The following is a 16,802-nucleotide window of genomic DNA, read 5'->3' as shown; positions in this document are numbered from 1 at the left end:
TTCAGACTTTTATGGTGAGAACATGCTGTGAGGAAAAAAGGAGCAAGGCAGATCAAGTACACATGCGTACCAGGGACACATTTACATCACTGCAGATTTTTTTTTATTGAACACATTTTTCCTGCCTTGATTGTTTCTGAATGCTGCAGCTGAGTCAGTCGTAAGAAGAAGAGTAGAGACGCTATTGCCAAGTTTGTGCTTTGATATCCTTATGAAGCCAAACACCACAGAGTAACTACAGATTTCACTGATCAACACGGCGCTAGATCACAAAGAGGACACAGAGGATCCTTCGAGTCGGCCTCCATTTTTAAAATAGACTATCCTGGCGTTCAGTTCTAGGAGTTTTCAGCGGAGTTGAAGAAACATTTGCACCGCTCGGAGAACATTCAAAGCACTTGCTAATGGGTAAATAAATACACGACTGCAGTGCCAAAAATAGCGATAAGAAAAAAACAAATACAAAATGTTTTATGTTGCCATGACAAGTACATCCATCATAAATATTAAGACACCGTTCGGCAGTCCGACAAAGCGCGACGAGGCTATGAGGGCAGGAGGTTTTTTGGCAGATTCACAGCAGAGACAGCAGGAGACGGAGGGAGGAGAGTAAAGCACGATGAATCAACCAGCCATCAGTGAGAGTGTTTCTGAGTCCCCCCCTGCGCTCCTCACCACCGCACCACCTGGCTGCTGTAGTCCTCTGTCGTGGTTATCTCCTCCTGCACCTTGACCTCCTCCTCCTCCTCCGCCTCCCCTCCTCCTCCGCCGAGTCTCCACAGCGCCGCCAAATAGGTCCTGTGCATGCGCTGCCTGTGCTGCCTCTCCTGCCGCTCCTGCCACCTCCTCAGCCGCTCCGCCTGGTGCTGCTTCTGACGGTTGTACTGGTAGCGCCGCAGGAAGAGCTCCTTGGCGTATTCGTACAGCTCCACGTCGAGGGCGTTGAGGCCCTCGATGCGCCACCGCACCTTCTCGCTGATGCCCACGCTGGCGGCTCGAGTGCTGTTAATCTGCGTGAAGGCCCGGATGAAGTGCAGGCCGAACGTCCGCTCGAACAGATACTGCGTCTTCCTCTGGAACTCCGTCAGCCCGAAGAACGCCATGTTGCGCAGGTTGGCTTTGGCGCTGGCGAGCAGGATGCGGCCTCGCTCCAGCTCGCTCACAGAGGACATGTTGTAGCAGCCCACCAAGCTCAGGTCGGCGAGCATGCGCACCTGCCGGTTGTTGGCGAGGTTGGACGGGCAGCTCATGAAGTCGGCGAGGGACACTCCAGTCCAGTCTTCGCCGCTGTAGCACGCAGGGAGCTCGTCTTGCGTGGGCGGGCGGCCGTCACACATGTGGAGAGCGGTTTTCCAGGTGGCTCCACGCTGCACGTGCTTCCACTCGCTGAGGTAGCGTGACACGGGGTCGCGTAGCATGGTGATGTAGTAGAAGTTCCTGCGGGGACAGAGAGGAGGAGACTTTACACAACTGCAGCAACAACACCGACAAGTTTGAGCGAAGCTAAGAAAATGTAAAGGTGAAAAAAAACACTGGAACATTCTCAGCACCGCGAGGAAGGATGAAACTAATGGCTACTGTAAATTTCTCATTTCCTGCTGCAGATAAAACCAAAGTATGAGCCGGAAGAAATAGTGCAGCGGTGGACGAACACAGAGAAGTGTGATGAGGGTTTAAATGAAAAACATCATCAAGTGCGTCTGAAGGCGTTAGACACTAATGACAGAGACGCTGGCTCAAAGTTAGCATGTATAGCGTTTAATATCCCACAGATGTGAAATGATTTTTGTTTGTATCACACTAATTTGCCCCTGCCTGCCTCGGATAATGAGTTTTTCTCTCAGCTCCATCACCTTTCCTGTTTCTGAACCGGCCTCCGACGACACGTAGAAAAAAATCGCTGTAACCCAGCAGCAGAGGAGGAGAAGAAAAAAAGCTTTCAACTGACAAACACCGCTTTCTATTGAGCTCAGCGATGACCGCCAGGACAGGGAGGTGACTGGAGGAGTCAGCGCCGGGAGAATTTCAGCAGAAAAGTTTTTCAAAAGAGGAAGAGAACGGAGATAAAAGGGGAATTGAAAAACGCTCGTCCTGAGCAGCAAAGATCACCGTGACCCGCGGTGTCACGGAGAGATTCAAAATATAAAGCTCGAATAAAAAAGCAGAACATTTTATTTCCTTCATCCCACGAGGCTGCCGTTTACCTTCTGGGAGCACATTCAAGGACGTTGTGCTGCGACGCTGCTGTAGAAACTTCTCTAGTCCTCTCCATGAACACTCTCATAACTTGTTGCTAGGGCTTCTTTGACTACCTGTTACCTGAATACGTCTCAGTGGACCCGGTTTGGCCCAGAACGCAGCGATGAGCTGGACCAGCTCCCAAAATAGGATCCTTTTGTGCAGAAGTGTTAGAAAGAGAAAAACTGGATGTGTCACAGCTGACTTCACACCTTAAACACGGCTGATGCGATGTATGTTTTTAACACTCAGAATGTGCGATCGAATTAGCATATCTTGACTGGTATTTGCTTTTTAGAAATAAAGACAAAATCCTCCAAAAAACCTCCTCAACTCTGTGTCAAAAGTTGAGCGTTCACAGGGAGAGCAAACACGCTTCAGTTCTGCTGGAGAAATCAGATTAATTGTGAGAGAAGTTGTGTTCTGAGGATAAATCGCTCAGGAAAACAGCCTTAAAAGGTTCATAATTCAGCCATTACAGCCAGACGGCAGATATCAAGCAGCTGTGATGTCTTCTTAAGTGAGTGTCATGATGATATCATGGCAGCACACGCCCGCAGACGGCACAGATAATGGCCGTTCACAGTGCAGGATAAGTGAATTACCTCGCCATCTACGCCGGACGGCACGAGACAGATGGACACACGCGAGCGCCTCGCGAAGCGGCCTTCAGTTGTGCTTCCTGTAGAGGAGCTGGGCCTCCTTCCTCCTCCTGTGCCTATCATCTATCTGCACAGCTAACCGCGAGACAGCCAGATCAATAAACGTCCATGCTACCCCGGCTTCAGCACGTCTGTGCTTTCATCGTGACCTATTGACAAAGAGCAGCAAATGTCAAAGCGCTCCTCTTACCCGTGTCAGGGACAGAGGCAGGGTCGGACGATGAAGGTCAGGAGTGATTACTCGTCAGGTGTCGTCATGCAGAAACCAAGCTACGACTAAAACAACTCCTCCACCATCCGTCTCCCTGAAACACGGTGTGTCGCTCAGCCTTGAGTTGCTCCACTCCGAGGCCTCGGCGCTTTGCTAATGCGCTAAATGGCTTTTCAAGTCAATCAGGCCTGAGCAGAACAAAGCGGGAACACTTTTCGTCCTTGATCGAATCAGCACCGGAGAAAAGATTTCAGCGAACGTACGCGGCAGACACACACCGCCGCAAAATCAACTGCTCGCATTCTGCTGCTGATCAATCCCACGCCTCGCTCATGGCCTCCTGGCTACCTGTCACCTTTCTCCACACGGAAAACCTGCAAACGGTATCGACCGGCCTCTCTGTGTCTCTCGCACTCTCTAAATCACCATCAAAAAGCTACAGAGGAAACTCACAGCCCAGGATCAATATCTGCCTTGTTAATTCACTCACTACCATCACGGACAGCGTCATCTCGTGATAAAAGCCTTGATGGGAGCTGTTTAGGCTGCCGTGGAAAAAGCACACACACACAAACTCACACACACAAAGTCTGGTCTAATGTTGGAGAAACAAAAAGCTGCTTCGTCTCATTTATTCCCAAGAAGAAACCCGCTTTAAAGCCGTTTCTTTCCTCCAAGTTGGGTGAAGAAGTGACACCAGAAAACAAGCACAAGGCTGCACATCGATTTCACACGGCAGTCAGGGTGTTGATAACTCGCACAGAGGAATCAAATCCATTTCAGAGGTGTTTCTGTGCCCGCAAGGGATCCCTCAGCCTCTGCAGCCGAGGGGGGATTACTTCCTGCCCCTTGTGTCTCAGTCTCTATTCACATGCTCGCTTTAAAACGGTTTAATTTTATCTCCTGGAAAACACTTTTAAACGCCCTGAGCGGGGACTGGTTTCACAGCCTGTACCGCACACAAACTCTGATATCTTAACAGGAAGAGTTTCGCCTTAAGAAGGTAAAAATATCCCTTAATTATAACCCTGATGGTGTTTAATTTAATAATCCACCATTAAGTAGCTGTCTTTGCTGAGTGGTGATACAGCCTGCTGATAAAACCTTTGCATTTGCTGCTTTCTGTGGAATAACTGCTGAGTTGGGTGTAAACGTGGAGGCTTAACCCAAATTAAAAAGATCTATATCAGAAGGAAAAAGTTTAAAAACAACTCACAACTGTCGTCTAGGACCAAGCAGCAGCTTCTAAATAAAAATATGAAGCAGTGAGGAAGTGTAGACTTTCACAGCAGACGTGATTGTCACCAACACTTTAGTCTTACTTTAATGTTATACTCCCTTTCAGCAGTCTGTCTGCTACAATTTGGTGTTAGCTGCAGGTTTGTACGATAATTTGTTTTCCTGACATATTTTATATTCTGGATCTTAGTATCCACAATATTTCCAGGATCTCGTACTTTTACATCTGTCAGAAATTACGGTGACCTTGTCTTGTATTGTTTTGCAAAGCAATCTGACCATTTATGGTGGAGTTATATACACATATGGTGAAAATGGCCCTAACTCACAATGATAAAGAATCCTTTAAAACAGTCCTAGATCCAGAAAGTGATCCAGATCACCTCCAAAATGTAATCACTTCTTCCTTATCTAACTTTGAACATTTCCTGAAGATTTCATCCAGATCTGTTTGTTACTTTTTGTGTTATGTTGTTCACAAATGAATAGACAAACCCTCCCAAAAGCATAAAAGCTAATTTCCAACTCTTGTCCCTAGTTTGGCCTTCCAGTTACTTGATCATAAAATTAGAATTTACCAGCAATAAAATGTCAAAAAAATACAGGATCGCATGAAAATAAGAAACACATCAACCACTGCATTTACACTTCAGCTCCATCTGAGAGCGCAGCATGGGTGGTCAGAGCGCGTTTTCTGTTTTGATCTGAGAAAAGGAGCGTCGGGGGTCTGATGAGTCATGACGCATGCAGCGTGCACTCTTAACATCTTGACCGCTTGGTACATCTGAATCATACCAGTAGCCCAGTGCAGCACTTTATAGATAATACTAATGGTCTCTAGAACAGGCTGAGCTAAACTAGACATTTAAAGAGAATCTTATAAAATTCCCCAATGCATGTCCGGCTAACAGAGGACGTGTGGTCCACCTATGTGGGTGGGCCATGCTATGATGATGGTGATGTACAAGAGGCAATGAGGCTTAAGCCTGGTTCATATTGATGTTGTGTGTTTTATTAAAGAGCTGGTATTTAAAGCTCCTGTGAGGAGATTTCTGTTAGTGTTGATTTTGGCGCCCCCTCTGGACAAAGTAGGAGTAATGGCATCATTTTTTGAAGTGTAGTTTCATAAAGGGGCATCACTTTAAATTTTAGCTGTTTTCATTAGCGCTCAAAAACCACTCAGAGGAGCTTTAATCTGAATGCGAAGGCCCAGTGGCTATGTGGTGTTCCTGGAGTGTTTGGCCTTTGCTTCGGCTGTGCTTCAATCATTATAGTTTAGTCTTGATGAAAATTTGAATAAGCATATTTAAAGCAGCCTTTAAGAAGAACAGCTTTTGTTTGTCATCAGTTTTATGAATCGTTTTAGCATCTTTCAGCAGATAGTTTTGGTATCAAATACTGAAGCTTTAATTTTGTTGCTCGATTAGTATATTTTTTTCAATACACATGCTTTTTTGGACGTTAGCTCTTGAAAAATACTAATTTTGAAGATTTTTTTCCACATGATTTTATATGTATTGTTATTGTAAATCAGTTTATTAAATTTCTTTATAAGGAGAAGAAAAAAAACAGGCAGGATTTAACACCAAATAACCCCCAAACCTCCGCCTCCAGTCACCAGGTTGTCAGAGATAAAAGTGTTTTAAAAGCCCTCAGCAGGAGGAACACACCGCCTTTAGGCCCAAAAAAAGGATCTTGTGGATGACACTACATTTGGCGAAGCAGATAAAACGCTGGCGTGGTTCGGTTTCCAGCTTTAGCCAGGCTGACAGTGGGTGAATGGGCGGCCACAGAGGCGCAGGCGTAAGAGACGGGGAGAGCTTTAAAAATACAGAATTAGAGGAATAAAAGAGGAAGAAGAGGGACTCTCACTGACTACATGCTGCTCTCTTTAAAAAGGGGGTAGACTCATCACATCACTATCCAGACCACGGGGTCAAGCGGGATCCATTTCCACTCATTTGATTCTCTCCTTCGTCCTAATTCAATCTTTGTCTGCCAATTACAGGGAAGATGATCCCCGTCCCCATCTGCTCACGGCAGGATCGCTATCCAACAAGCACCGCTCACATACGAACCACACCACACCAGTCGCTGGGCCCCTTCTCCCTCTCAAACAGCCCAGTTGTTGGGGAAAACCGGCCGCTTACATCGCTCAATAAGTCACACAGAGGTACGGATTCAGAGAGGAGCTGAGGGAGGAGACTTGGAGCTGAATATGAGATGCTATTTTAGGCGATAAAGGAAAAGCCCCAGGGATGCTGGAGTGGAGACGAGGGAGCCGAGAACACTTCTAGAAAAAGACGAGTTGTCCGGGCAGGCGAGGGGTGTGAAGATGTGGTGTAGCTGAAAACTAGGTGACAGCCGATGTGAGAAACTGCAGCTCGCGTCTCCTCAAACCAAACAGATTAAGAGGAGTTTTCACTCTTAAATTGAAAAGCATCTTCGGTCGCGTTCGAGGTGGCTACATTTCTTCTCTCCGGGTTCATTGAGTCTTTAAACACACCCACGGCATGCACGGTGTCGAGGCCGTCCGCGGCACACACCAACCTGGCGTGTGCGGCTTTAGTAGCTTTAGCGTCTTAGCCTTAACCTTTGCTTGACATCTTAATCTTTGCAGCTTTGTGAGGTGTCAGCCCGTTTTCTAGGTCCATGTAGATATGGGAAGGATAAATGGGTGACTGTGCTCTGCAAAGGTCACATCTACCCACACGAAACTACACAAGACGCTCTGAAAGGAAGCACACTTTGTGAAAGCTGCTATAGCAAGTCTGCGTTTTGATGTTTTCTTGAAGCACTTTGCTCTGAAAGCTGTCTGAAATCACCAAGGGATTCAAATTTAAGGCACAGAACGTCAGATATCGAAGGCGTTCCTTTCAAAAGCTAACATATATCAAGGTTTATTTCAGTTAAAGAGCATTATCTTGTAAAGCGAACGCTCTTCTTGTGATGTTTTTCCCCTTTTAACAGAATCAACACCGCTTTGTCAAAAGAATCTTCAATCCTGTCGACAGGTTTCTGAATAAATCCGGACTTCTGGATTAAATCCCCCCCTCCCTCCTCCTTCAGGGTATAATAAAACCTGTCTTCGACTGCCCCTAATCCCCCTAAGGAGTGTAGAGATTACCGAGATCCTCGGAAAATCTCACATTTCTCACAAGAATACAAGACACTGCTCACTGTCATGGAGGGCGTGCACTCAGGGGGATGATTCGACAGAAACGACATGTGGCTCCTTCTGCTACCTTCTAGCTTCTTCATGTGCTGTAATCTCGTCTTTGGTTGAGGTTTTAAGTTGCACATCCTCAATAAGGCTATCATAAACTTCACAGAGCCCCTGTGCTCCAAACAAAACCCCCAGCGCCTTAATAAACGCTGAATTTTAACTGATAATCTCTCAGCTGCCACCCCAAGATGTATGTAAGCGCAGTGCAATATGCAAATTATTGCAGCAGGATGTGTTTAATTGCTTTCTGGAGTTTTTTTTTTTAAAAGCAGTTCACACTTTTCTGTGCGGAGTTAAAAGTTAATGAGGAAATGGATGTCACTTTCAAAGGCAAGAAATGTCAGGTTAGCAGAGAGCGAAGTGAGGCTGAAGAAGGGGTCTATGTTTTCAGAAACTCATCTCTTTATCTTTACATTAGAAAAACTTCTGATGTAAACCTGAAGATAAAACTCATTCTAAAGGATCGATAAAACCGACAGCTCCGAGCAGATTTTACAGCAGTATCAATATTTCATTAACCACAAATTCTTCTCTTGCTAGCCTCACTCCGCAGGGAGCGTAGAGGTCAATTAGCTCTCTGTTCACTGTAATTGATAATTTTATCATCATTCTGCAGTATCAAGGTGATCTGGGTCACATTTATCATCATATCACAGAAACATAAGGCGAATCATTCAAAGCATGGCGTCTAAAAATTCATCCTGACATCTGCGACGCTGTTCTGGTGTGTTGTGTCACCAGCTTGAGATCAGCATATGTCGCTATGACACCCACACCCCAAGCATACACCAGGAGGCAGTATTTAAACTATGACTGTACGTAGCCCACTTGATAAAAAAAAGTGCTAATTTAGCATGCTATGCGCCTAAGTGCCAAAAGGTGTGCACTTAGTGCCCTCGTGATGCAAACATGCCCTAAAGTGAACTCTTTGGAGTATAATGTGCCCACTCAAGAGTTAAAAAGTGCCCACTTCAGAGCCGAAAGGTGCCTCTTTGGAGCAGAAACATGCCTTCAAGGGCCCCCTTGAAAGCCAAACTGTGCACTAAAGTGCCTTTTGGTTACTAAAAATGTGCTAAAGTGCCCTCTTTGGAGTCAAACACATGTTCCTTAGTCCTCTCTTGGGCCATAACACACAACACAGTGCCCTACTTGGGGCCAAAGCATGTGCTTGAGTGCTCTTTTAAGGAAAAATGTGCGCTAAAGAGCCGTCCTAAAGCAAGAACATGCACTAACATACCCTCTTGGGAGCGAATTGTGCCCAAAAGTGCCCCTTGGAAGCTGACACATGCACCAAAATGTCTCCTTAGGAACCAAAACGTGCGCTTAAGCGCCTCTTGGTTACTAAAACATGCCCTAAAGTGCCCTCTTTGGAGGCAAAACACACAACATGCGCTTAAGTACCTTACTGGGCCACAAAATGCTAAAGTGCCCTCCTGAGGCAAGAACATGGGCTAGAGTGCCCCCTTGGGAGCCAAAATATTCACTTAAGTGCCCTGTTAAGAGCCAAAAGATGCTCTAAAGTGCCCCCTTGGGAGCCAAACTGTGCACCAAAGTGCCTTTTGGTTGCTAAAAAATGTGCTAAAGTGCCCTCTTTGGAGGCAAAAACATGTCCCTCAGTCCCCTCTTAGGCCGTAAAACACACACAACAGTGCCCTCCTGGGAGCCAAAACATGCGCAGTGCTCTGTTAAAGCAAAATGTGCGCTAAAGAGCCGTCTTAAAGCAATAACATCAATAAAATGCCCTTTTTTGTGCTAAATCATGATATAAAATGTTCTTTTGGGAGCATAAACATGCCCTAAATTGTCTCCTTAGGAATGAAAGCGTGCGCTAAAATGCCTCTTGGTCAGTAAAACATACCGTAAAGCACCCTCTTTGGAGGCAAAACACACACAACAGTGTCCTCCTGGGGGCTAAAACATGTTATTAAGTACCTTGTTGGTGCAAAAATATGCTGAAGTGCCCTCTTAAGGCAAGAACATGTGCTAAAGTGCCCCCCTGAGAGCCAAAAGTTGCCCTTTAGTGTGTTTTTTTGGCCAAAACACACTACAGCGCCCTCTTGGGAGCCAAAACAAGCTCTAAAGTGCCTTCTAGGTGCCACAATGTGTGCTAAGGTGCCCTCCTTCTCTTGTGAAGCCCCTTTCCTTCAAAAAGTATGTGCACACCCCTGGTCACCGCCTCCCTCCACTCCTCGAGCCAGGAGCGCTGACAAAAACCACTTCCTGCGTTATCAGCCTACATCTCAACATCAGGCTGCTGCATAGGCTCTCCCAGAGGAGCCGCGCATTCACCCATCGCCAAAAATAAAACTCTAGTGTCAGGTACTGTACGTATAGTCCTCCACCCACAGGAGGTGACGAATCAGACGAAGCAGAGTGGGTTTCAAACTCGTCCCCTGATCAGCAGCGAGAGGATCCAACTTTTGGTTCAGCTGTTTGTTTTAAGAGTCGTTTACCCAACCTTTGCTGACAGAATCTATCTTTTCTCCTTCTACTGCTGCTCATTATAGATCAATGGAGTAAAGCTGGGTGTTAAAGCAGACAAAGGGCAGACCCAGTCTTGATTAATCTAGTTCTTCATTAGTTAGAGTCGACTGTGCTATTTTCTACCTTAAAAGTCTGAGACTTCACAGATCCACAGGGAGCACTTTGAGTGATTTCCTGCCTCTGAAGGTCACAGATTTTTTGACAACCTGCGTTCTCGTCACATTTTTTTTATCCCACAAACAATGTGTGGTTGTCAGCAGTCTGGAATAACTTGACGTGCAAGCTCGGAGAGTGACAGTGCAGTCAAAAGCGGCGTCGACGGTGGAAGTAAAAGGGCAGTCTGAGAAATACTCCGGGCTTCAAACCGACAATGTACACCCGTCTCTGAAATCTCTACGCTGACTTTGGCGCAGGATTTAAAGTGACTGGGGGGAGATTAATGTCAGAAACTTGTAACCGAGTGTTTGTCCTCATGTTAAATGTGTCAAAAGTGAGTGTTTGGAATTTGCCGCCATAGTTTCCTCCTAGTTTAGCTTGAAAACTTCATCATCTTCCTGCATGTTTTTGCATATTTTAACACCCCTGGTGTCGTTGTCATTATCATCATCACATTAAGGTGTTTTCACCAAATTAATACCTTAACCGGGACCAAAATGAACTGAGCTAATTAGCCTCAAACGGCTCTGTGTTTGAGCCAGACTGCATTCTCTGCACTAATCTGAAATAATGAGGTCGGTAATAAGGTTACACTCTCTGACTGCTCAGTGTGACGCTGGCTGCCGAGGACGAACAGGGCGGCCCTGCAATCCGAGCAGGTTTGACGTCCGGCCTCGCAGCAATTTGACAACCTGCTGCGATGTGAATGCTGCAGCCCCATGCTGTCAGCGAAGGGCCTGCAGGAGCCTCTGACCAGCAGCGCGCCCATCAGAAACTACTTTAACCTTCCGCCAGTTATTTACTGGAGTTGTCTGACACAAGGGAGGGGGGCGTGGGCCTGTGCAGCATATGCTGCTGGTGTTAAGTCAGGTTGGGATGGATAAAGGAAGGAGCAGAGGAGAGAAAAACCAACATGAGGTGAATTACAAATCTCATTACTGCTCTCCTTAATTATGACCACCAGTCTGCTGGCGTGTCCTCTGAACAGGAGCTAAATTTAACCCACTTGGGTGAATTTCACAAAGATGCCAAACTAGCTGTTCCAATCCTTTGGGCTACCTGGGATCTTCTTCTTCATTCTGCAGCTATTAGAAACAAAAAAAAGATAAGTATCCACCTGACAGGCTGCAGGTGTGGTGGAATCTGTGTGATCGGGGTTTTTACACCTGTGTATTGTGTGGGAGGGAGGTGCCTTCAAGGTGTGCAGCAGACAGATGCTGCTTTATTCAGAAACAGGAGGAAAACATATGAAAAATGGTGCTAAATATAAACGTTTAAAGTGTCTGTGCATGTGTGGCAGCTTTTTTGCATGCTTGGGGCAACTTCCACTTTTTACCTATAGGTGGCGTCATCAGTGGACCATGATCTTATTTGTTGAATTAGCATCATACGTGAGAGTTGGAGCAACAAGCAGGGTAAAACCTGGAAGGAGGAGTTTGCTGAGACTCTTACAGGTGTGAATCATTGCAGTAGGGTTAGGTAGGTGTAGATTTGTCCTTCCTAAACTCTCTGAAGCTGAAGCATTCATCCCAACGCTGAAGAGTTAAAAGCAGAGTCTGAGGGCTGAGAACGGACTCTGCATCTACATCACACCCGGCAGGATGTAGCCTGAAGATAGGTGTGGGCGTCATCCATTCCCATGATGTTTGATCCCTGACTGTCTGCATTCCCATCGCTATATGGGACTTGTATAAGACGAGAGTCATCGCTCGATATCAACGCGCTGTTTCGTCTTTCGCAATCAACCTGGGATAAATATTAGAGTGTTTTATAAGCACATGAAATGGCTCGGCCTTTTTAGAGAATAAGCACTGATTATGTCCAAACTTGAGGCAGGAGAACTCAAAGGGGATTATGTGTCTATTAGGACAACAACAATAATTCTCTCTGAACTTCTCTGAGAAACCGAGGGATCAAAGCAGAAACTCAAACAAATCCAAAAGCAGAGCAATCTCCCAGGACGGAGTTAAGTATTGTTCTTAGCCGAGCACACGCTGACCCACACATGCACCAGCTCACTCCAACTCCCTCTGCTGCCATCGCCGCGTGCGTCACTGCCCATCATACAGGGGCGACATCCCCCAAAGTGACAGGACAAGAGGCTTTCAGATCTGATAAAACCACAACATGAAAACCTTGTGGCAACACATCGACGACAAAGACGACGCTCTGATTCGGCGCTTTTAATCGAAAACGACAGCTTCGCTTAATAGTTTGTCTATTTCCAGGCTGATGGGAGGAAAGTGAGTGCTTTTCATGGCAGAGTGTGGACGGAAAATCAAGCAGACATTATCCCGGGAAATGAGGACTTCATGTGACAGATTTGTGGCTGTTGAGCGAGTTGTGACTCACAGCTTGTCCAAGAAATTCACAGGTATAGAATGAGTTATGAGTCACGGTGCATTTGGCTTAAACTGATACCTTCTTCTGAAAAATACATAAAAAATATCCTGCTCCTGAGCAGACTTCACTTAACAATCCTGTAATAATCTCACATCTATCTTTTTCAAAGCTGGGCTCCTTAAGATACATTACACCCTCCGTGCTCAAGATCCTCTGTGACCTTCGACCCCCTGAGGAGGGGGCTCAGAGATTATTTCCCTGCAGGGATCAATGAAGTATCGCATTGACTGCGAGTACTTTGCAGAATAGCTCAGCGGAGTATCAAATTATATCGGCTATTCTCTGGTTTGCAATAAAACTCTCTGTAAGTCAGCACCCGCAGGAGTTCATTCACCACTCATTAGCGCTTTTAGTGGAAATCGTTGCTTTTCCTGTCAAAATAATTAGTAAAAATTGACACTTAGTCGCAGGGAAAATTGCTGCACAGCACATATTTGGTCCCGGCGTTTGAAAAAAAAAAAAAAAAAAACGAAGCTGAATTATGTCTGCAGCCAGTCTCGGATGCAGCAAAGTGCCAACGTTAATGAGCGCTGAGTTTCCACTGACTATTATATTGAGCTGACAAGTGTTGACTGGAGTGTTGTTGATTCACTCACAGTGCTGATCTGGCTCGGAGGCACCACGTCAAAATTATTTAAAAGCATTAAATTAAGTCTGATGGCTGCCACAGAGGACGGTTAATGGATTGGAAGGATTCTTGGAGGTGCTCCCCTGTCCTTGTCGACCCCCTTTAACGCTCTCGGTAACATATGGAGATTTGCACTCTGAACCAAATTGTGAGGTAAATTGGCTCCAACGCGCAGGCGGCACACCTCAGAGGACCCCGGCCTGCTTAAGTGATTTACTCCCCTAAGCTTTGTTCTGTAATTACAGGAAATTGAAACAGACCCTCAGACGTGGATGCAGTCGGATCTGGATGTGCCGGAAGACACAGCTGCTGGTGTCGACACGCCATGTGGTGTGGCTGTTAACACGGCAGCTTTAACAGCTCGACATTACACGCCAATCAGGCCACATATGCTTGGCGTGACGAGACCTCGAGGTAATTGAGAGCCGGGAGAAATTGGTGTCGCAACCTACATTGTTCTTAAATCCGCTTACCTTTGACTTAGTGCCTTGAGGTAAGTAACGCTAACAACTGCGCTCACCTGCTGCTGCTACTGCAGGCCCGAAAAACCACGATGACGACGTCTACCGCCACTGAATCAATCAACGCTCCAACAGAGCATGTGCAAAACTTACGCTTCCTCACGGAACATGGGGTCAAACCAAGAGTTACATTTAACCCTGAAAGACGGCTTAACAGATAAAACACTTCCTCTTCCCAAACTCTGAGTATGAATGAGTGAAAATGAACGAGTGAATGTATGACTACAGGGGTAGAGTGGATGAGTTTCTGAGGTGGAGGCACAGCAGGAAAGAGGGATGAAACACTTGGGCATTGGAGTGGGTTAATGTGTGAATGAGTGAATGAACAGATGAATAAAGGAAATGATTGTGTAAATGAATGAGTGAGTGTGTGACGTCATAAAGTGAGTGAACAAATTAGGAACAAGAAAAGAGTGTTTAGATGCATCGTTGAGAAAGAAAGTGAAACTGAATGAGTGAACAAGTTAGAAATTAGCTAATGTAGGGATGAATAAATGAATGAGTGAATAACAGTAAAAAAAGAAGGAACAAAAAATGTGAAGCAAGTGTTAAATTTAAACCAAATGTGGTTTTGACAAGAAAGGGTGAGTGATTGAGAAAAAGGAAATAACTGTGAAAATGAATGAATGAATGAGGGAGTGAGTGACTTAGTTAAAGGGTGAGTTAGAAAAGTGAGTGAACAAGTGAGCAAAGAGAATATATGTTTGTTTATATGCATGATTAAGAAAGTAAGTGAGTGAGTAAATGAGTAAATGAATTAACAAGTTAGGGATGAGCTAATGTAGGAATGAATAAATGAATGAGTAAATAACAGGGTTAAAAATGAGTGAACAAAAAAATGTGTAACTGTGTAAATGAATGAATGAGGGTGTTACCAAGTCAGAGAATGATGTCATAAAATGAGTGAATAATTAATGAATAAAAAATACAATTGTTTAGCTGCATGAATGAATGAGTGAGTGAGTGAATAAGTAAAGGGGTTTGCTAATGTAGGGACAAATAAATGAATGAGTGAATAGGTAATTTTGTGTGTTCTTCAAAATGTGAGTTAGTAAGTAGGTGAGTAAAAGAGTGAACAGTTTGGTTGGTGCATGAATGAAGAAAGTAAATGAATGAATGAATAAGTTATGGATGAAGAAATTAATGCATAATTGAAGGAGTGAAAAAGTAAATAAATTTAAAAAATAAATGTGTGAATGAGAGAGAATGAGTGAGGGAATAAATATGTGTGAATGAATGAATGGATAAATGAGTGAATAACAGAGTAAAGTAAAACAACACAGAGGTCTTAAGAATTTATCAAACTTTGTTCTGATGAGTTTTTGACTGTGTGAATGGGTGATAGAGAAAAAAGGGAGTGGTTGTAAAAATGAATGAATGAGGGAATGAGTGATTGTGACTAAGTTATAGAGTGAGTGAATCAGTCAGGGATAGGAAATTATTTAAAAAGTAAGTGAGTGAGTGAATGAGCAAGTGAGTGAACAAGTAAGGGATGAACTTATGTAGAGATGAATGAATGATTGAATCGGTGATTGTGTGTGTCAAAATATGAGTTAGTAAGGAGGCAACTGAATGATGCACAAATGAGTGAGTGAAATAGTCAATAGGTGGTTGAATGAATAATTTGTGGTTGGAGAAATGGTTTTGTAATTGAATGAGTGAATAAGTGAATACATTTGTTGGGGGTGAGTAAAGAGTAGAGTAGGTAAGGAGGCAAGTGAATAAGTGAATCTGTAGGCGAAGGAAAGGATGAATTGGTCAGTAAAAGGGTGACTAAGGGATAAGTGAGAGGGTGAGTTTTTAGGTGAGACTGAGTGAGTGAGGGGGTGATTTTAGGGGTGAATGGGTGAGTAGGAAAAGTAAAAGACTGAAGAATAAAAAAATGGAACTGGGCTATGAGGGAGGAGGTGTGTAGTCCAGTGAATGAGAGGATGAACTCGTGGATGATGGATGCGTGTTTTATCAGCGCACAGATTCTGAGGTGTTGCCCACCTCACCTGTCCTGCAGCCCACGCCTCACCTTTTGCTTTTTTGTGCATTCTTCTTGTCCCTCTTGTTCATCACCACGGGCACACAGCTCGTGAGCTCGGTCCAGTCCGCGTGCAGCCCGCAACTCCAGCCCGTGGAGAACCTGGAGAAGAGCCACGACTCGGCTTTCCCCGGCCGGTGACAGGTGCATTTTCTCTGCCCGGGCATGCAGTCGCACGGCTGCTCCAGCTGGATATTCTTCACCAGGTGCCGCCCAAACGTCGTCCCTCCCGTTTTCTGAATATGGAGGAACACCATCACATCATCTCCTCGGATGTTGAAGTCCACGTTGCGGTCCAGATCTCGCTCCGTGAAGTTGAATTTGGATGTAATCTTGGAGGGAAGGTCCTCGTCCGTCTCCTGCTCTGTGTAAACTAACTCAAACCCTGATGAATAGCGCTGGAAAAGCCCTTTCTCGTCACTTCTGAAGTAGCAGGTGTTGCTGTCGGACGGGCACACATACTGGTAGCCAATCATGAAGAAGAGCACCGCCGCAATGGGAATGAAGATGAGTCTATTGAACTTCTCCTCCATGGTGAAAAACTGTAAATCACGCCGTCGGCACAAACGGTAACGTGATGTCCGAGTCCTCCCCTCGTCTCATCCTGCAGCTTCACTTCAGGTGACGGGACGCGCTGCTCCAGTTAGTCAGGAAGGAAAAGTCTCACAAGCAGGTAGGAACATGACGAGAACACGTCCACTTCTCAAACTTAAAGCTGTAAACAATCAAGTTATTCCCCAACAGAACAACGCTCCATATTTCCTTAAATGCGCTGACAAAACTCGTGCGTAATTACACCTCTGGAGACGTCAGCGCGAGACGGCACATCCGCACGTGAGGAGCGTTCGGGCTCGGCTGTCCTGCCAAAGCAACTGCTGATGGGTATCTGATCCGTGCGCGCACACTGCAAGCTCCAACGGCTTAACGCGAGAGCTTCCCGTGGGATTTTCAAAATAAAAGCCGCGTAATGCGTAAATTATGAGAAACAGAAAGAGAAAGCCTTTT

General features: G+C 45.4%; 1 protein-coding gene across 1 annotated transcript; it reads right to left on the bottom strand.

The window, feature by feature from the left end:
• Nucleotides 1-16,670, bottom strand: LOC141786005 (heparan-sulfate 6-O-sulfotransferase 3-B-like). Its single transcript, XM_074664696.1, has 2 exons — nucleotides 15,789-16,670; nucleotides 1-1,437 (listed from the first exon to the last, which is right to left on the bottom strand). Exons 1-2 carry the CDS (start codon nucleotides 16,328-16,330, stop codon nucleotides 672-674), a joined length of 1,308 nt encoding a protein of 435 aa, XP_074520797.1. The 5' UTR covers nucleotides 16,331-16,670; the 3' UTR covers nucleotides 1-671.
• Between the last annotated feature and the right edge of the window lie 132 nt (nucleotides 16,671-16,802).

This window comes from Halichoeres trimaculatus, unplaced genomic scaffold, assembly GCF_033239565.1.
Source record: "Halichoeres trimaculatus isolate MK-OKI-2021-1 unplaced genomic scaffold, fHalTri1.1 fHalTri1_scaffold_24, whole genome shotgun sequence".
In the NCBI taxonomy this organism is placed as follows: Eukaryota; Metazoa; Chordata; class Actinopteri; order Labriformes; family Labridae; genus Halichoeres; species Halichoeres trimaculatus.
Note: the sequence above shows the minus strand (reverse complement) of the source record. Positions and strands in the feature narration are given on the sequence as shown.